Raw genomic sequence first — 22,068 nt, 5'->3', positions numbered from 1 at the left:
GATATTGGCACATCAATAGATATTACTGATTACAGAGGTATGATTGGCTCATTACTCTATCTAACTACAAGTAGACCTGATATCATGTATGCTACCTGTCTTTGTGCAAGATTTTAAGCAGATCCAAGGGAACCTCACTTAACAGCTGTGAAAAGAATTTTCAAGTACCTTAAGGGTACAGCTGATCTAGGATTGTGGTATCCTAGAGAATCAGACTTTAAGCTAATAGGTTACTCAGATGCAGATTTTGCAGGGTGCAAAATTGACAGGAAAAGCACAAGTGGAAGCTGCCAATTTCTTGGAGGCAGATTAGTTTCTTGGTTTAGCAAGAAATAAAAGTCAATTTCCACATCAACTGAAGAGGCAGAGTACATTGCTGCAGGAAACTGTTGTGCACAAATTCTTTGGATGAAGAATCAGTTACTGGATTATGGGTTAACATATTGTAAAATACCCTTTTACTGTGATAATCAAAGTGCTATTGCTATGACAGGTAATCCAGTTCAGCACTCAATGACAAAGCACATCAGCATTAGGTACCACTTCATAAGGGAACATGTGATGGAAGGTACACTGGAATTGCTTGTTGTTCCAACAGATCAACAACTAACAGATATCTTCACAAAACCACTGTGTGAAGCTACTTTTACAATATTGGTAAATGAACTTGGAATGGTTTCAGGTTCTCTCTCTAAATCTGTTTAGTTTATGTTCTGATACATCAGACTTTATGATCAGTATTTACAGATATTACTATCTTTATGTAATATGTGCTTAAATTGAAATTTTCCTAAGTGATGATTGTTGTCTGATGTGAATTTCTAAACTCTGATAGTGATATTAATGTTTCTGTGACTATTCAATCCAATGAGGATAACTGTGCTAGATGCTGACCTAATAGTCTCTAATATACTAAAGATCCCATGTTTGAAGTAATTGTTTATGTGGAAATCTTTTAACACAAACAAATTCTGATATTGAGCTTGGTTAGGTTTACTTTGTGTATCTTTTTACTAAGTCAAAAACTAGAATAGTGCTTCTTATCTGTTAAGTTCTGATGTTGGTAAATCTTATGGATGTACTAAATGCTGATAAGCCTCACTTATCAAAAGAAAAAGTAAATAAAAGAAATAAATATCAGGTACTCCTTTGAGATCTAGAGAAAAAAATATGTGGAAGGGAAGACCCAAGTGCATTGCTGGTATTAAGTAATATGTATTAGAAAAGCAAAACAAATTTTTCTCGGTGACTTTTCACATTCTCTGATTACTGGAGAAATACTCTGATAATAGTATAAATTTTGATAAGCAGTTGTGACTCACTTACACTGAGGAGCTCATGTGAAAAAGAATATCAAAAGATGCATAAAATGAGTACAAAACAGTTGAGGTGGACTCATGCATGAACTCATTCTATAGTAGACTTCAAACTAATGACAGATTTTGAGCAAAGTTCTTAGTTATGCCTTATTTCTAAGATGTACTGAAGTGAATCAGACTTTACTCTTTGTTTGATATTTAGCTTAAAGCACACACTTACACTCCATATGAATAATGAAAATTACTGTGGTGATCAATGTTGTTTTAGATGAACATTTTAAGTGTTAGTTGCATAAATTCTGAGGACAAGTTCTGATGGAAGTTCTGATGATTAAATTCTGAGGAAACCATATCAGTATTTGTGTGAAGAATTACAGAAATAAACATTCACTTTTTGAGTATAGAAGCCATATTCTGATGACCTTTAAATTCTGATAATAATCAAGTTCTGATGCTTACGTGGCAGTATTTATTTACTTGATTTATTTTTGGTCAATACTTGAATGGTTCTATTTTATCAGAATATTGGTTTAAGTGAGATAAAGACAGTCATAATTATTTGTTTAGTGGGAACATTTTTTTATTGAAAAACTGCATGTGCATAGTAACCATTACTTATTTCTCGTCCCCATTAACTATTGTCTTAACTACTGAATGGCTGACAGGTGTAAAGACTGTTCCAATTCGTCTTAACTGTTGTCAAGTGGCGTGTATAAGTAAAAGAGAGAAAAGATTTTAAATCTTTTATCTACTTTTGTATTTTATACTCTCTCTCTTTTCTCTTATTCTCTCTATATTCTTTAACGGTTTTTACACAGGCATTTTACCCAACACCTTTCAGGCATTCTTATTTCTCACTTCTTTTTCAATGGCACCCAAGGATCTAATCTTTAATGGAGCAAAGTTCATCCCCAACAACTACACTGCCATTCTAACCAAGAGTGACGCTCCGTCGGAACTTCATTTTGTTCAGGACTTCTTGGCTCACAGTGAAATAGGGTTCGCTTTGACGCAACCATCCGCTTTATCTGGAACTCAAGTTCTGACGTTCCGGCGAACGGGACTTTATGATGATTGTGGTAAGGATGGGACTCCAGGCATCGTTTTTACAACAAAGAAGGTGGAGTACGTTGTTACTCCGGCAACAGTCAGGAAAGCTCTACATCTACCTGAGAACTGTCAGTTCAGTTCTGCTGTTGAGGAGCCATTGCTACAGCAAATGATGGCTAATTTAGGGTATGAGGAGAGTTTGGCAAAGTTGGGCCAACTTAAACGCCCACATATTCGAAGAGAATGGAGCTTTTTCTTCGATTGCATCACCAAGGCGTTCGCAAACAAATGCTCGAATTTTGACGCCATTCCGATTCTGACTCAACAAATTGGGTATGCTCTCCTAAACCAGTCTCACTTTGATTATGCCAAGACTGTGTTATGTTTTATAGGAGATATAATGGAAGAGGATAGGAATGTAGTTTACTTTGCTAGGTTCTGTCAGTTAATTTACAGTTACTGTACATCAGATGAACCACAACTGGCAAGTGAACACATAGAACCTTTTAGGTTAGCAAAAAGGGCTTTTACTGACCTTTTAACTGCTGATAACAAAAAGAAAGTTCTGAGGCCCCTTAAAATTCCTTTAGCAGTAAAGCAAGCCCTTGTAAATGCTGATGCTGATACTTACTCTGTATTATATCCTGATGTTCCACAACAACTACCACAACCACAACATCCATCAGAACCTACTACTGCCACTCAACAAACACACACATCAGAACATACCAGCCAGCCATCAGCACATAATCAGGTGAAGCCTTCTTCTTCTAGAGTAAAGAGGACTAAGACAGTACCTCGGGCACATCAGAAAAGAAGGAAGATGATTTTAAGAGATGAGTCTGATGATGAGGCACATGTTCAACCATCAGAATCTGTTGCTGAAGTAGCTGAGAAGGTCTCTTCTCAGAAAGCTTAAGAAACCGGGAGTACTAGGCCCCTAAAAAGGCTTAGAAAGCTAAACTCTGATGATCAAGCTCCTAGAGTCTCTCCACCAGCTAAGAGACTTAAAAAGCAAAGAGCAAGGAGGGTTGTAGAAGAATCAATCTCTGAAGGAGGAATGGAAGTAGCAGCTGTGGAAGGGGGTCAGGAATCTCTGATCCCACAAGAACCTACTGTAGTTGAATCTCTTCCAAGTGTTGAGCCAGAACTTCATGAAGCTCACAAATCTCCAATCCAAGAGCCAGAGACCACTCCAATACCTCCACCTCCACCTCCCGTGTCTCCAATAAACTCTCCAGTACATGCTGACAACCCAGGCACAAGTGCTGAAATTGATATCAACAACTTGGATGTGCCTATGGTCTTGTATCTGGAAGCTCCATCTACTTCACATCTTTCTTAGAATACTCCACCAACAACTCCACTGCTAGATGTTGATGTCCATGCAAATGAATCTTCTATTGCTTCATATACAATCATTCTATCAAAAGATGCTGATACTAAAGATTCTGCAAGTTCTGTTGAAGAAAATACTGGTGAAGCTGCTACAAATATAAATGTTGATGCAGCTGGTCCTTCAGGACATGCACCTCCACAAACAGTTGATAAAGCTGATTTGATTAAGAAATTTATGAGAAAGGATGCACCAGTTCCTTGGAGTGAAACTCACAGAGGAAGAGAGTGGATCAAGGAGTGGAACAAAGTTGATTTTGTTCCTACAACAGATGTTCTTGCTGAGCACCTGGCTAAAGCTGATGAGATGCTGATGAATGATGACTTCAAAGCACAGCTCAGAGTTATTGCATTGAGTACCAGGAACCTTCAAGGTCAACACTCAATAACTCAAGCTAAGGTGGACTAAATTCAAGATATAGTGACTAAGCAAACCATGAATGTCACAGTGGACAAGAAAAGGTTTTTTAAGCCAGCCTTTGACCGCATTGAGTATATAAAAAAGACTCAAAGAAAGGAGCAAGCTCAACTATCTGATATTTTAAAGAATCAAGCTGCTCAACAAAACCAACTCAATGAAATCCAAAACTCTGTGGAATTGCTTGTCTCCCTGCTTTTACCAGATGATGCCAAAAAGGGTAAGGATGATGATAATGAAGACCAAGGAAACTCTGAAAGGAGTAGAGGTCTAAGTCAAGGCAGGGGTTCTTTATCAAGGGAAGCCATAACTATAAGTCAAAGAACAAGTTCTGATACTAAAAGGATAAGTTCTGATGAACAAACTCTGAAACTTGATGAAGAGATCTCCAAAAGGTTGTTCCTAAAGGATAATCCAGGCATGGATTTTGAAAGCCTGAAGGAAGAAGAGATTAGACTGAAAGCTGAAAATGACAAATCTAAGTCAAAGTCTAAAACTCAAGTCACAACAAAGAAACCACCTAAGCCTAAGGGCATTGTGATCAAAGAGAGGACAAATACTGAGGCATCTAAGGCCAAGTCCAAATCACAGGTGGAAGTTGATCCTAGATTCAAGGGTAAGGCAAAAGCTGATGAATCTATAAAGATATATCTGCCAACCATGGATCTGGAAGTAAATGCTGATAAAGATACAAGTCTGATTTTGAAGAAGAAAAGGAATATTCAAGCAACCTCTAACAGAGCTCAAGTTGTCTTGACATCAGAAGAAAAGGAAACCTCTGACATTGCTCATGTTAAACCTTCAACAGTTCTACTACCTGGGTTTACTAAAGCTCAACAATCTGTTCAACCTATGAAGACTTCAATAAATGTTTTTCAGGGTAGATTGATCCAAGGGAAGGAAGCTAGAGATAAAAAAGGACTGGGTAATGCTGATGAGAAAAGAATAAACAACTCTACCTCAGATCCTACATCCCTTACTGAACCAGGAGTAGGGACAACTCCGGAAAGACTAAATCAATTAGAGTCTGTACAGATGGTCTACAACTCCAAGTTGAAAGAAGACATAATGCTTTATTTTATGACATATGGGAGAGTATTCCAGATAAGAAAGGATGTAATTTGGTTGAAGTATTATGAAGAGCTGCAACCTGTTTTATTTCTAATTCAAGTGAAGAACAGGTCAACAGATGGTGCTGCCAGATACTTAATATCTGATATTCAAAGGCAGAAGAAACTTTACTCTATAAAGTCTGAAAGCCCATACTATCCAAAGTACAGAGCTCACAATGGTGATTTAGTTGAGATGAAGCCCAATACCGCCAAGATCACTACCTTTTTGGGTATTAAGGGTGTTGAATTTAATATGGAGTCTTACAAAGCTTATCTGATCAGATTGGATCAGGAGATAAGGAAAGCAAAGATTAATGATCTCAGGGCTGCTATCTTTCAGATATGAGAAAATACAGCTGAACTTAAAGATGCTAAAAGGAGGATGATAAATGAAATTGAATATGCTGAGAGAACTCTTCTGAAGAACTATCTCAGAACAACTCCTGACATTCAAGAGATCATACACTAAAGCCAGGTCAAGGACTACAACTGTTAAATTTTGAAGGATATACAGGCTAAAGCTAATATCAGACTTTAAGGATGGTAAAAGCTACAATGGCTGTGAGTTGTAGTTATCTAGTCAAATTCTCATATGCATTTGTACTTAATGTTTTTGACATCATCAAATATCTATTGAACTTGTATATTATGCTAATTTACAAGTTGGGGGAGATTGTTAGATATATTTGTGATATCATGTCTAATAATGATTTGTGTTTAGTTTTCAGATCTTGACTAACAGGACAAATCAGGACTTAACTGGAAATCAGTACTTATACTGAAGTCAGAACTTAAGATATCAGAACTTAAGATATCAGAACTTAAGTTATCAGAACTTAAGATATCAGAAGATATTCATCAGAAGATAATATCAGGACTTAAGAAGACTTTCAGATAAAGAAGACGGCTGAATGAAGGGAAAGAAGATCAAGACTAAAACAAGAAGAGATATGCATGGAGAAGAATTCTATGAAGAATAGAAGACTTGGAGGAAAAGATAACCAATTGATATATTTTAGGATACAGAATTATATTCGATATCAATTAGATATTATCTTGTAACTGTGTGGTATATAAACACAGACATAGGGTTTACACTATAAGTGTTATCATTATCGAGAATATTATTAATTGTAACCCTAACAGGGATATTGTTCATCACTGAGAGATAACAGTTCCATTGCAACACTGTGTTATTAATAAGATTATTCTTTATTACATACTTGTGTTCTTAATTCGATTTGATTGTATTATACACTGTATTCAACCCCCTTCTACAGTGTGTGTGACCTAACAAAACATTCAACACTTGCACGCTATAAGAAATTCTTAACTTTGGGTGGGATCTTTAGGTTCCAAAGCTAGGGTGAGCTGAAAACCGCACAAACCGCCCGCACCGCACCAATCCGCACTGCAAAACGCGGTTTTTAATTTTCGTGGTGCGGTTGCGGTTTGAATTTTTAATATACCGCGCGGTGAGGTGTGGGTTGTGGTTTTAAATTTATGAAATGTGGTTCAAACCGTACCGCGCCGCAATATTTAATATGTTATAATTATATATATAATTATATTTCTATCGGGTCAGCCCACTAAATATTTACAACCCAATACCTAATTAGGTATTTAGGTTATAATTTGCTCTTCTGGCCGCACAAGCACTTCCCAGTTCCCACTTTGGTACTTCTCAGTTTTCACTTCAGCTTCTTAGTTCCAATTATCTTGCGAAGCACTTCTGATACTGCAAACACTTCTCCCACTTCTGCAACTGCAATTATCCTGGTTCCAAATTAGGTAACTTCTAATTTATTGTTAGATTTGTTTAATTGTTTGATTTTAATCAATTGTTAACATATGACTTGTTGTTTTAGATGGAGACTGAACAAAGCTCGGAACATGTCAATAGTCCAATGACCTCGGTAAGTCACAATCAGACAAGAGAGACTCCACTGACCAATGAAATCAATGAGAAGACACCTTCATCACAAAAACGAAAACCAGAGGTATAGTCTTGTAAAACAAGTGATGTTTGGGACCATTTTATGATAGATAAATCTGACCCAAATAATGTTAGAGCTATTTGTATCTACTGTGATAAGAGTTATAAGGCTGTTACTATGAGACATGGTACTAGTACCATTAGGTACCATTTGATAAATCAGTGTCTGAAATATCCATATAGAGTGGAGGATAAAAAAACAAAAACTTTTGTGCTTTCAAAAACAAGTAAATTTGGATCTGAAAGTGGTGGTAGTGCTAGCAATTTAGTTGTCGTGAGGTTTAGTCAATCTGATTGTAGGGGTTGCGTGTGCTAAAATGATTGTTATTGATGAATTGTCCTTCATATTTGTTGAGCACGGGGGGTTTAGGTTGTTTTGATTTGTTGATTGTCCTAGATTTATCATTCCTTCGCATTTTATAATTGCTAGAGATATTATGAAGTTGTATAATTCTGAGAAGTCAAAATTAAGGGACTACTTGGTTAGAAATTCACAAAGAGTTTCTTTAACAAGCAATACTTGGACTTCAATCCAAAATGTTTGTTATCTTGTATTAATATCACATTTTATTGATAATGAGTGGAAAATGCAAAAGAGAATTCTGATTTTTTGTCAAATTGCTAATCATAAAGGGGGAGACAATAGGTAAATCAATCGAGGCATGCTTAAAAGAATGGGGTATTGATAAAGTATTTACGATTACTCTTGACAATGCAGCCTCTAATGGTGTGGCTATTAATCACATTAAAAAAAGGTTGCAGATCTGGAGAACAGCCATTTGCAATGGAGAATTTTTGCATATGAGGTGTTTAGCTCATATCCTTAATTTAATTGTAACTGGTGGACTAAAGGATATTGATAATTCTATTTCATCTGTTCGTAATGCGATTAGGTATGTCAGAGCTTCTCCTTCTAGATTGGCAAGGTTTCAAAGTTGTGTGAAAAATACTTCCAAAGAGGAAAAAACTTTAGTTTGCTTGAATGTACAAACAAGGTGGAATTCCACTTATTTAATGTTGGATAGTGCATTAAAATGTGTTGATGGCTTCAATATGTTAGAAGAGGAAGATGAGATATATATGCAATATTTTGTTGACGCAAGTAGATATTTAATGTTTGATGTTTCTGGTGATTGGTATAACACTGTAAGACGCTGGTCAATTAATATGTCAAATGTAACTATGTATTGCTGATTACTTCTTCATGCTTTAAATTTGTTATAGTACTTTCAGTCGAGTAGATTACTATTACCTACATTTTATAAAAATAAATTATTTTATGGAGTATGCTACTACCTAAGTAATTAAATGCCACTTTTGAGTTTGTCTTGAATTTTTTTTGAATATGTTTTGTGTCAAACTCAATAATAATGTACATTTGTTTTGTCAACCTTTCAGGTCAGTTTTGCAGAGGAGAGCTTTCAAGAACAGATGATCAGATTTTGGAGCTGTTGTTTATGTATTTTGCCTTGCATTTTTAAACTACTTTTGTTTTGTAATTGAATTCCTAAAAAGTTAAACTTTCCGGTGTGTAATTTCTAATTTGTATTGTTGAAGAATATTGGCGACTTTGTTATATTATTCGGAAATTTGATTAAATTTTAGTCTTATACTACCTCCGTCCCTCATTTCTTTACAGTTTTTTTCACATGCTTGACACGTAATTTAAGGCAACTATAAAGTATATTTTCGTAATTTATTTTTAAAATTTTTTTTTGTATAAAAGTTTAAACATTATATTTTTATTTAGAAGAAAAAGAATTTAAAAAAGATTTATGCAACTACGTTTAATTTGAACATTAAAGTGCGTGCCGAACCCTCGTCCCCCAATGTAAAGAGTAGTTTAATAAGAACATTAAAGTGCGTGTCAAGCCCCCGTCCCCCAATGTAAAGAATTGAGGAGGACGGAGGGAGTATTTATTTAAATTTTTTGAACTTGTAAAGTATAAATCGCAGTAAACGCACCACATCGTACCATATTTTCGTGGTATACTTTATGTGATTTTTGAGGGTACGCGGTGCGGGTGCGGTTTGGAAATTTGATCAAACCGCATGTGCGATTTGGTTTGCGGTTTGAGGAAAAAACTGCATCGCCCGCACCGCGCTCACCCCTATCCAAAGCTGTCTCCAGAAACTAGAACTCGAACCTACTTGATGCGTTGGTTTGCTGGCTTGTATTAGATGATATGCGCTTTTGACAAAGTAGCATTCAAACTTTTCGTGTCTTCAGTACCATTTGTCTTCTTCTTCGACGGTCAAGGGTACAGAGGCAATCATACATGCATCTCTTTCTTCGAACCTTTCCAAAATTAAATCTAAGTCCCAACGATCCTCTTGAGCATTTATCAAGGATGAGACCGTTTAATGTTGAAAAACGTCACTAACAGTATGAATATACTGGTCTTGATTCGATGGAAGTCAGGGATCTTCATAAATGTTTATTGATCAACCGTTTCCTACCCTATGACCCACACCTTGCTTCAGTACTGGTTGAGTCATCAAGAGGCTACACCATTTGAAGCTAGGATTACTACCGATCTTGGAGTTTAAAAATGTGCCTTATGGATAATACAGAGCTTTGAAAACTCTGATGACCAACTTTTCAGGATGCGTTACTAGTCGCCAACTTTGGTTACCCAATAGTGCAATATTAAAATCACGCAGGCATCGAAATCTCATTCCTCCATCCGACTTCTTGAAGCTCATATTCTCCCAGATTTTCCGGTGTATACATTTTTCTTTATTAAAATTGGTTTTTCCACCAAAAAATACACATTATCCTCTCCAATTGGTTACATAACTCCTGAGGAAGAAAGAACATCGACATGGAATAATTTGGCAAAGTCCGGGAAAACATTTTCAAGAGTAATTCTTTCCCTTCTTTTGGTAGCATCTTTTTATCCCAGTCTTGAATTTTATTTTGCAATCTTTCTTTTATATACCCAAAGATAACCTTCTTGTTTCTACCTATAACATTAGGTAAACCAAGGTATAAACTGTGATCATCTGCTTCATGAAATCCGAGCTGATTGCACAGGTCTTCCTTTATCAAAGTCGTAATATTATTGCGGAAAAATATGGATGATTTGTCCATATTTATTTATTAACCGGATGCTTGCTAAAAAATATTCAGAAGAGAGAAGACATGCTGAGCACTCTCAGTAGTTGCTTTGGTGAAGAATGAAGATGTACGAATCGTCCTAAAAAAACATGTGAGAAATGGCTAGTGTAGCTCTAGCAACTTTTATCCCTGTCAACAAATTTCTGCGCTCATAGTCATAAATTAAAGAAGTTAACATTATGAGTTTTGAACAAGTACGCGAGTATTGTTTATGAACATACTCGTCAATTGAAGCTCCAATTTTGACAATGCTATTTATTTTTACACTTAAAAGCTTGTTTAAAGAGGTTGTTGGAGATGCTCTTAGAGCAAGTCCAACAGCTCCCTTAAACTTGTTATTAACTTCAAATATAAAAAATATGACAAAAAATTGCACTCCAAAAGTGTCTTAGTGATCTCTCATATCACTAAAACACCTCTCCCATACCTTATCTTTAAGGAACCATAAGTCATCCCTTATTTCATTTTTATCAATAAAAAAATGATTTATCTCTCTTCTTTTTATTTTTTTTCTCTCTCCTCCTTTCATATCTCATTCACATTTATTATTATTATAATAATAAGGAATGAAGATAAAGATTATTGTTGAAGTTCAAATTCAAAATCATGTCTTAAATCAGTAAGAATTAATATTTTATAATATTTATAAGAAACCTATTAAGAGACTGTTGGACTTGCTCTTAAATCAAATCATTAAGACATGACTTTCATTCTTAAAGATTCTTTAAGGAACTTTCTAGTGTTCCCTTATAACATTTTTAGCAACAAAAAATTCATTTCTCTCTCTTATTTTTACTTTTCTCTCTCTTTCTTCCACTTTTTGTTCATATATTTTCAAATTTATTAATATAATAATATTAATAAGGAATGAAGATGAGAATCATTGTTGAAGTTGAAATTCAAAATCATGTCTTAAATCACTAAAAGTCAATATTTTATAATATTTATAAGAAACGCTAAACACTGTTGGACTTGCTCTAATGTTGCAATATTCCCCCTCCTAAGTCATATTTTAACAAAATTAACACAAAAATCATCTTTAATAGTCTCCTTGGGCCTCCTTATAAATTTAACATTTTCAAAACCTTCCTATTTATTGAAGAGCATATAATGCTTACTCGACCACTTTTATATATATTAGTATATAGTACTTCCCCTCTAAAACATGGTCACTCCCTCCATTGCTGTGATAAATAACTTTGGAGTGCATATAATAGTAACTTGTTTAGGAGTTTTTTGAGCAACTCTTGAGATTTTGAAGAGACTTTGAGAGTTTTTGTTCCTTTTTTTGGTTTAAAGAATTTATTCGGAGATTCTCTGAGTATGCGAGTAAAATTAAAGATAGGCTTGATACTTGATATCTCTAGACATGAATACAAGTCGTACAGTCACAGAAACACAACCGGCATGGTCGGAAGGCTCTGCTTGGGTCGCCACTCGCTCAAACCTTGGACTCTTCAGGTTATACACATCTCACTCAAACTTAAAATTTTCATTTTGATCCACCATTTGTGTTTTATTCAGCTTAGTTTTTAGTAAAATAATACTAATATGTTTCCATGCAATGCACAACTATACAAGTTTTAGAATGAAATTTTGCATAAATATCATTAATAATCTTGTTATGATTAGCGATGTCAAAAAAAATCTTGTTATGATTAGATATTGTTATTTTTTGTATTTTGTATGATTATATTTATTCATTTTGTGCTTGATTGCATCTCCTGTAATTTATTTATGTTTTAACATGTCTTAATAGAAACTTAAGCAATTCGTATTAAAGCTAAGTTCACACTGATTATCATAATTAATTTAAGTAATTGTCCATTTCATTCACATTCTGAAATTGTTCTCTGTAGGCCTGATCTTGCTAATATTTTCAGTATTGATCGATTCTAAATCATCGACTGAAATAGTATTTTTTTTCTAGTTAAACACACTCACACACCCGACTTGTTTTTGACAAGGTTTGAACCTTCGACATCCCGTAAAGGGTGCCCAATAGTACAACGTACCAAAATGACTTGTGTATTGTGTAAAACTGAACTCTCCACCGCATAGGTTGTTCGGAACTTAATGAATAGAAAATCATTAGGCTACAAGCCATTGTTAGCTATTTTCTTATTTTGATATTAATCTTAAGATTTATAAATGTCTTTTTTTAATAAATATTGTGTGTAGGAGTATTCAAAGACATTGTGATGTTGCTTAGTGTGTCAAAGATTTATCACACAGTCAGGGTGCCTTTCATTTACCTTTGATGTTTCAACCGGGCAATCTAAAATTGATAAATTAGGATTTAATGTTAATATACGATTGAAGAATCTTGAATTTGTAAGATAGTGACATGCACTAATACGAAAACCTGAGGCTGGGGGTCTAGGGCTTAGCCTTCCCCTAACAGTGGGTTCACACAAGGGCTAGGAGCCAAATTAATGAACTCACTAGAATGGAAATGGTTGGTATTTGGAAAGATCTGTATACAGTTTAGCTGGTAGAATTAGTGAATAGACACAAAGAGTTGAAGACTCCTTTGTAGGATCAAAGATGTATAGAAGAGCTTAGATATTTTTCGCTGACTTATGAGGTGCCTTTAAGGAATAAAGTTATGGAGAGTTTTGTAATATTGGTTCTATTACCATGTATGCCGAATACATTGTTCTGATGGTGCCTCAGAAACTATGAATACTAGATGTAACTCCTCCCTGTCTCCTGTTATTGTCAATACAAGTGAAATAGCTCCAGGCAGGGAGGAGGAAATTGCACTTCAAGCTTGCTCAGTTTATGCTTCGGAAAAGTTAAGGGAATTTATCCACAACATATATGGAAAGAATGGTTTATATTGCTTATCTATTAATTCTACAAGTAAACTATAAATCATCCATTTGATTCTGTTCTTAATAAACTCTTATTTGTGTGCAAATTAGCTTTTTTCCCCGTCTGGCTGGAATTTCACATTTGTGGTTGGAACTTGAGGCATGTTGCCAACTCACAGAGATGCACAAATCTATGTCTCTCCTTGAGTATATATTTGGTGTAATTTTCCAGTTCAAATTTCTTGTAATCCTTTACTTTATGCTGCTACATTTCTATGTGCTTTTCCCAGTAATAGCCACCAGTTTGTGCCCATGATGACATGATTCTACTGGCTTATGCATTCTGAAAGGACCGATCTTCTTTTAGAAGATCAGTTTCTTTTTATTTTGTGATTATTCTACTACAAATTGCATGTTGATTAATAATCTGAGTTATCATAATGATCTCTTAGATTTTGCAGACCATTTCTACAGGTGTTGAGCTTGGAATTGGACCTTTAGTCGTGGTGACAGCCATTATATGTTACTGCAGCTCGATTGACTTTCCTTGCATTCGGTGAGTTAGAAGTTACGATACTGTTGTTCATAAAGTTTCTTAAGCAATTTCAGTGAAAAGTATTATAAATATATAGCTTTTTTCACAATATTTTATGTTTTTTTTCAGATCTTACTTGTGATCCCATCCCATAATCTGTCTAAATTGTCAATCACTAACAGTGATATCATAAGTTGATTAAACTGTATGTTTATGCAACTACTCGACCTGAGTTTTCGGAATTCGGGAGATCTACTTCTTTTCAGACACTAAATTTTAATATCGAGTTAGTCAAGTCTCTACCCTTCCTTACTTGAATTTTACTTTACTAAGCAAATCTCACTCTTAGTTGTTTAAATACTCTGGGTTGACACTTGACACTTAGACTGTAAGACATAATAAATATATCCATCCAAAATGTTTATTAAGATCAAACCATCCAAATAGAAAATAACAGAGGGTGATGCTGCTGTTCTTTTGGTTTTCAGGGCATTGTTATTTCATGTATCTGGTTGTATAACCAATCAGAAATTGGGCTCTTTTGCAACAGATATTCTCATCACCCAACCTTGTGCCTTACTTCATTTCTGTACGTCGACTTGATATACGATACGATCTTCAATGTATCACCTGCTTCTGCTTTTTCTCCTCATGAGTAGTCAATCTGATGCACACGGATTTTTTGTGGTAGGCAAATTTCCATCATAAGTGCATTGTGGGATATTTGGGTTCCTAACGAGCCGGGGTCCAACAGGCAGTTTGCTTGCTTTTGGACGAATATCCTGCCAGTTCAACAATATTAATTCTACAGTATCATAGAATACACATATAAGCTCGCAATATTAAAGTTTTCGAGGCCTGGTCTAGCTATATAATGACACATGATAATAAGGTGTACTCTGATTTCATGTTCAGGATTTTTAATGCCTAACAGGATATGTGCATTTTCTTTTTGGTTTTTCCTTTTTTTTCCTTTTGTGTGGCCAATATGGTGATGGTAGAAAGAGGTGAGAAACAAGACTTGGTAAACCCTTTCCGGCTTTCCAGAACTCTATAAACATTAATGTCCAGATGTACTATATGAATTTCCTGATTTTGCGAACACCATTGATGGTATTTGTTAGGAGCTAAGGTTTCAGAACATGTAGATTGATACAATGAGAATTTGTGATGCAGAAATCTTAAATATAGGGATTAGACAGAAAACTTAGAGAGATAAACAGTAAAACCAGACCAAACATACGCAGTAGTTATTCTAGAGGGTGAAAGTAAAATGAGAGAGAGTTGGTGGCAGTTCTTAACAGAAATTGCCTTTTTTTCTTTAATTCGTTTTTTTGAAACTAATTCAGTAATACAAGGTCTTAACTATATATCAATTGTTCAATTGCTTAAATATAGAACAAATTACAAGTACTCATATTAGGACATTTATTGTGTTGGGATTCTTGATGGTGCTTACTGCTTAATGGAAAGTAGTTTATTTTCTCTGACGGAATAGTGCTAAATGTTTAGATATGTTATATACCTTATATGAAACACTAATCATGTGGATAGGAATTTGAAATTATCTACCTGATCAAAGATAGCGGTTGGGATAGCAAGAGTAGCAACTGCATTAGGGGCGTCAACTATTCCTGAAATTCTTCCTTCACAAGGGCAACACGAGAGTAGAAGATAAACCTAAAGGCGTCATAATACACCTGATGTCAGTCCTCGGTACTAGTTAAAACTTTGAACTTCTAATACCTGGATTGAATTGTTTAAAATGTATGGGCAGGTGCATGTTTAAATGACATGAATCATATAAGGGATTTTTTGTAAGCAATCTTATACCTGTTCTTTCGTGTACCCAAATTTTGATAAGTAGTCAATTGCATTGAGTACTGCTCGTTTATAAGCAACACTGGCATCAAGGTAATGTTGTCTTCCACTCTCATCAACGCTGATGCCCTCAAATACCAACCACTCTGAAAATCTTGGTTCAACGGGTCCAATTTCGAATATTGGGTTTACATGAAGAGGTGTTGGTCCCATTGGAGTCAAGTACTCTTTCATTCCACCCCTAATGATCTCGCACCTAAGAGAAATTAATATTTTCATTAAGATCTAAGCAAGAATGTGAAGGGATATTTTAGTTATTATTTGAAAAAAACACAAGAAAAAAGCAATTATTGATGTGAACTTAGCAAATTTTGGCAGGTGATAGAAGTTTTAGGGATAAAGATTCTTCTAGGACATGATACAAAAACTTGGTAATTCAATTAAAGCCTGTCAGATATATTGGTTGTCTTTTCAAGAAGCTCAAGACATGGAATTTTATTCTTGAGGTATCTTGATAAGGTATTAGAGTGAACTTGTTAACATTTTATGGGCTCCATGGTCTAGAGAGAGAGAGAGCATCTCCTGAGAAAGGTTCTCATGACTTGCTCTAATTTTATGATAATATTGTGTGTGTCCGCGTCTCAAACCTGTACATATTTTCTTGTATTCAACATAATTTATTAGGAATAAAACCAAGCATTAGATTGTAATTTTGATATGGATACTGACAGGATGTCGTGTTCTTTGTAAGATATATTTGTTCCATATAAGTAATATGATCGACTTCTTATTCATTATTTTGACTTTAATTACTTTTACCTGAAGTGCAGGTCTGAAAGCATATTCAAATTTAGTTATATGATATATGAAATGCACCTGAGCTCCAAAAACCCACTCATTTCAATAGCTCCGCAGAATGATACCTCACCATCACCCTGTGAAAAGTGCATGTCTCCTGTGCTAAAATTAGCACCTTCAACAAATACTGGAAGGTATATTTTCGAACCCCTGCTAAGATTTTTTATATCACAGTTTCCCCCATTCTCTCTTCCAGGAATTGTCCTGGCTGCCTCATTAGCAATCCTTTCCCATTCAGGTGTTTGTCCTTGAATCTAGACAAAAATCTTAAAGAGTGTTAACATAAGCTTGGTCAATTCACAATATAGCCTTAACATATGTTGTGGTATTCAAACATTACCATTATTTTAAATGTCTGCATTACTTATTTTGAAGTACTTCTTCGGGAATAGGTAGTTAGCCTTCTGGAGTGCACAAGGCTAGTATGTTAGATGATTATTGCGTACCTTGCCAAGGTGGCATCCTTTTGTTGAGGGTAGATTTGCCAGTGGTCGAGTATGCAGCACCTCACATAATTTCATCGACTGATGCCCAGTTTCTTCAAGCTCTCTTTCCCTCTTATTCCATATATTCAGGAGCTCAACTGAAGGAGCAGTTCCAATAATTCCAGGGTGAGTTAAACCTGGGAACCGCACCCCTGTTCCAAGTAGTGTAATTTGTTAATACACTTGGTTGCATAAATAAATGACAGAAAAACTGAATACACTAGGAAGAAGTTTAACCTGGTATATGAGGAGAGTAAGCATATATTCCTTCAAAATACCAAATGGCTTTGGTTGCGCAGGGAAAGTGATCAGTTAGAAATCCGCCACCATTTTCTCTATCAAATATTGCTGTGAACCCCCATTCATCTCCTGGAAGAGGACCCAAGTTGCATATTTCAACTGCTAGAAGATCGCCTGGCTTGGCTGGAGTACCCTCCTTATCCACAACTCTAATTGGACCACTGAGGTAGTGAACCTAAGACAGTTTCAGAGATCAGTGTTAGTTGCTCAGCTTCAACGCAGTTAAAACATTTTCACTAATTCATTACACTCTATTTGGAGTTTATACTGGATTTGCCATATCAGATAAATATTATACTTACAGTTGATAGATCTACATATTTTATATCAGTTGCAGAATTATCATCCTTAATAGCACCACCTGTCCAGTCTACCATCTCTACCCTGAACATCTCGCCAGTCTTAACCTCTGCAACTGGTGGTATTTCTGGATGCCACCGGTTGTGAAGAGGCAGTGTTTGTTCCCATGGCTTCTTCTTTAGGTCTACGGATACTATAAGTTTTGGAGTTGGAGGAGCCATGGATGAATTGAGATAGTCTATGAACAGATCTAGTTGTGTGTGTTCCAATGACAAATTGATCCTCAATTATTTGTGTCTCTAAACTTCATAAAAAATCTGTCCAGGTCACTTTCTATTCTTATTAGTTAAGTCTATCACTTTCCAACATCTACACTTACTCTATTAACAATCTAGTTGTCCTTGTTCAGTTGTTCACCAGATACAAGGAAAAAGATTCACTAATTTTTTTTTGTTTACATCGATTCTTTTTTATAATATCTGAATTTTGCCGTAAATTCTCGATAATGATTAGATTAGCCATAAGCCTTCCAGAAATAAAAGCATACAAGTGCATCAAAAAACTGACTCACTATAGATTGATCAGCATATTTGATGTCAAGGGCAGAATAATCTTTAGTGATTCCACCCCGCTAAAATCCACCATCTCTACCCTGAAAAGCTCCCCGACTGATACCTCCGCAACAGGAGGTATGTCGGGGTGCCATCTGTTGTGGAGGGGGTGTTTTTGTTCCCAGGCCTTCTTCTTTAAATCAATGCTCACTACAAGCCTTGCTCCAAGTTCAGCCATACTCTTCTCACTCTAAATCAATACTTGAGATTTTGGTTCATTTTACTTTGTCTTTTTTGATAACTATTAGTTCACATAACAACTTTTGTCTGCATTGTTTCTTTTCCTAGTGGATGGACCACTTGCTGATTTAACTCAGGACCTACTTGGTTGATTGAAAGCTACACCGAATCTTAATATCTTTTTTCTCTGCATTCCAATGACTATTCTTTGACAGGATAAATATAAAGCTTCTTGTTGATCTGCTTATCTTATTGTAAATTAAATTTAGCCATTGCTTTATCACTCTTTTCTTACGGAATTACGGAGAATAACTTTAATTAGTAACATCAAAAGCTAATGTAGAACCAGGAATTGCCTAACGATTGTGAGATTGATGTGATGGTGTATATAATCTAAATCTGATTTGAATGACAACCAAGATAAACTTAGTTGAAAATGAAACTGATTTTTTTGGTTTGTGTTGAAATTGTGATTTTAAAGATGGTCCAAATTGCTAGAGTGCCCCCACTGAAAGTAAATTTCTTTAGCAGATTGCCTGGATTCTTGAGGATTTGGTTCCTGTTCTGTTACAGTTCTGAGAATGATGGTCGCTCAATTTTATAAGAATTTCGTCCACACTTATTGTCTTCCACGTAATTACTCATTCTTTACCTTTTTTGGCACGTTTTTTAATACTTATTTAAAATATAGTTATATAATACTCTATATATTTTTTAATATATGACGTTTTATTTTTGACACACATATTTAGGAGGGTTGACCACGAATTATTATTTTTAAGAAATTCTTTTTGAATAAAAATATGAGATCAAATATTTTTTTAAATTTTTTTTTATTCAAAAAAAATTTAAAAAAATATTATGAAACTATACTTTATAAAAGTCTCGAAATATGTGCAAACATTGAACGTAAACAATTCACCGGGACGGAGGGAGTATAAATTTTTTAAATTTAATCTGAAGTGAAAATTTAAATATTAGAAATTTTTAATAATATAGTTTGCTAATAATTTTAAATATACACATGTATAAGTTAGTGATATTTTAGTTTAAAAAAATGCCAATGATTAAAAGATATAGTTTTATTGATGTTTATATGTGTTTTTATAAAAGATAATTTTGTTTTAATTTAAAGGTAAATTTTAGCTTATAAATGAATTATTTTTAATTTGATATAACGACCAAATCAAACTAATTATATTTAAATTTATTAAGTTTGATTTGTTCAAAATCGGATTTATGGTCAAAAAAAATTATGTATCAATGGTAAAAAATTTATGTTAACTCATATAAAAGTATAAAACGGGACTAGTTATTTTTTTATTTTAAGTTTAATTTTAATTTAACATAAATTAATTGTATAATTTTTTAGTCCGGATGAATAACATATTTTGATTTATTTTAATCCGACACAATTATGCTAAGTAAGAAACCATCTATATTTTTGTCTTATAAAATAGTATATATATTATAAAAATTGAAGTAAACACGTAATTCTATAAACCAAACATTGTGCCCACACACCTAATATCAAACTTTTAATATTTCGATCTTAGGACTACTCTTCTAAACCTACATTAACCTACTAACGGTAGATTTTATTTGTATTTTAATACCAAATTCATAACATAAGAATCATCTTTACTTGGAATTTAATTTTACTTTAACGTATATCAATAATATACATTATTTGTTTTAATATCACTCGTTCTATAAGCACCTAATTATATTTAGTTTGTTTTTAATTTTATTCTACCTCAGGGTGAAAATTATTTTGTTTTAAATCGAATAAATAACATATTTTGTTTTAGTGTGATAACATTATACCGATCAACATATTACGCTTAAAATTTTATTTTTGTTTTGGCATGGTTTGATAAAAAAATTTTTAACCAGATCAGTAATATTTATTATATTGTTTTAGCATGATACAACAAATCTTCGTTTTAGTCTGAGACCCGTTATATCAACCAAATCCAGCTAATTATATTTAATTTTTTGTTTAATTTTAATTTAGTTTGGGGTAAATATTATTTTGTTTTGAAGCGAATGGATAATATATAATTTTCTTTTAGCCTGATAACATTATATCAACTAAATGATTTTTTTTTTAAATTTTGATTTTATTTTAGCCCGTTTATTATTTTATTTTAGCCTGATGACATTATATCGACCAAACGAATTTTCTTTCAAATTCTTTATTAGTCATTATTATTTTGTTTTAGTCTGAGGCTGCAAATCCAGCTAACTGTATGTAGTTTTTTTTTCTATTTAAGATTGGATCAACAATATAATTTTGTTTAGTCCATCTCTGATTTATATTATATATTATTTTGTTTAAATCAAGACCACTAGACATATTATAATTTTATTTGTATTTAAATAATTCTATTATAAATATTAATCTATTTATGAGAGTGTTTTAAATATTACTATAATTACAATGACCAGATCGACTACCAACCAAATTTTCATTATTTTGTCTGTAATATAATAGTATAGATTTATATAATATTGTTCTCCATCTTATTTGCTTTTATAAAAATTTTAATTTTCCCAAAACAATCAATCTTATTTAATTGATTATAATCATTAAAGCAAATATAAGTTATTTATTATTTTAATTTTTAGAACATGGTAGTTCTAAAAATAAATTATATTAACTTTCTTTAATATTATATTATTATTGAATAAAATGACTATTTTACTATGACAACAATGCCACATTATCTTTTTTACACTAATTATATATAGAATATAATATAATTATTAAAATCACAGACCTAACTTTCAATAAAAAATACTAATTAAATTCATTTATGCATATATAATACGTAATAATGTAAGAAGAATTAAAAAAATTTATCGTTTATCTGATCTTTAAATATATATGAACCCATATGTTATATATAAAAGTCAATGGTCTTTGAAAAAGAAAATCCTAAAAAGTTATTAATATAAATGATAAATATTTTAAGGTGAAAATCCTAAATAGCCATATTTAAATAACCATTACTTGAAATACCCAACAAAATTTTAATCCCCAAAATACCCACCCAATACTCTTTAGTGGAGTACTACTTTGTCACTAGAGGAACATGTGATACTCCTGTGTCACTAAAATATCATCTAAAATTATTAAATTATTAAATTAAGGTCCACAATATTAATTAAGGTTTAGGATGCCATAAATTCTAAATCAATTTTACTTTTATTCATTTTTTTTAAAATATATTTAAACCCCAAACGAAAAATTATTAAACCATAAAATATTAAAATTATAAATATGATACATGTTTAAATAATAAAATATTAAATAAATATTTTAATTTTCAAAAAAAAATATAATGCTCTACGGAAGTGGCGTATATGATACTCCACGGAAGTGGCGTATATCTCGTAATGGGTATTTTGAAGAAAAGGACATCTAAAAACAGGTATTTTGGTCCATTTTTCAATATTTTATCCTAAATGATAATTCTTAAAAATGAAATTCACAGTAACAAATTAGCCTGGCAAATCGGGAGTTTAAGGATGGGTTTCTAAATGATGGGTGTTAATATATTTATTATTATTATTATTATTATTATTATTATTATTATTATTATTATTATCAACAAAAAATGTTTTATGGAAAAAGAAGATACTTAAAACATAATTGCAAATTTTAACAATATACAACTAAATATTAATAAAAAGGTAACACTTAATAATTTATTCATAAAGACCGTCATAAAATTATAAAAGTTTT

The 22,068-nt window shown here is 33.3% G+C and overlaps 1 protein-coding gene and 2 long non-coding RNA genes across 4 annotated transcripts; 2 read left to right on the top strand and 1 right to left on the bottom strand.

Moving 5' to 3' along the window:
• The first annotated feature begins 6,905 nt into the window (after positions 1–6,905).
• LOC141661415 (uncharacterized) lies at positions 6,906–8,891 on the top strand. Its single transcript, XR_012549937.1, has 3 exons — positions 6,906–7,085; positions 7,163–7,294; positions 8,689–8,891. It is a non-coding gene; the product is annotated as an uncharacterized LOC141661415 (long non-coding RNA).
• Positions 8,892–11,583: 2,692 nt separating this feature from the next.
• LOC141662120 (uncharacterized) lies at positions 11,584–17,788 on the top strand. 2 transcript variants are annotated; one of them, XR_012550256.1, is made up of 5 exons: positions 11,584–11,872; positions 13,689–13,783; positions 13,892–14,048; positions 15,317–15,478; positions 16,409–17,788. It is a non-coding gene; the product is annotated as an uncharacterized LOC141662120 (long non-coding RNA). The 2 variants fall into 2 exon arrangements; XR_012550255.1 differs by having other exon boundaries at positions 11,586–11,872; positions 16,414–17,788.
• Positions 14,144–17,747, bottom strand: LOC141662119 (uncharacterized). The gene is made up of 7 exons (XM_074469169.1): positions 17,529–17,747; positions 17,164–17,401; positions 16,888–17,078; positions 16,460–16,695; positions 15,596–15,839; positions 15,335–15,442; positions 14,144–14,544 (listed from the first exon to the last, which is right to left on the bottom strand). The coding sequence occupies exons 1-7, from the start codon at positions 17,745–17,747 to the stop codon at positions 14,422–14,424; spliced, it is 1,359 nt and encodes a 452-aa protein (XP_074325270.1). The 3' UTR covers positions 14,144–14,421.
• Positions 17,789–22,068: the final 4,280 nt, after the last annotated feature.

This window comes from Apium graveolens, chromosome 5 (genome assembly GCF_009905375.1).
Source record: "Apium graveolens cultivar Ventura chromosome 5, ASM990537v1, whole genome shotgun sequence".
In the NCBI taxonomy this organism is placed as follows: domain Eukaryota; kingdom Viridiplantae; phylum Streptophyta; class Magnoliopsida; order Apiales; family Apiaceae; genus Apium; species Apium graveolens.
Note: the sequence above shows the minus strand (reverse complement) of the source record. Positions and strands in the feature narration are given on the sequence as shown.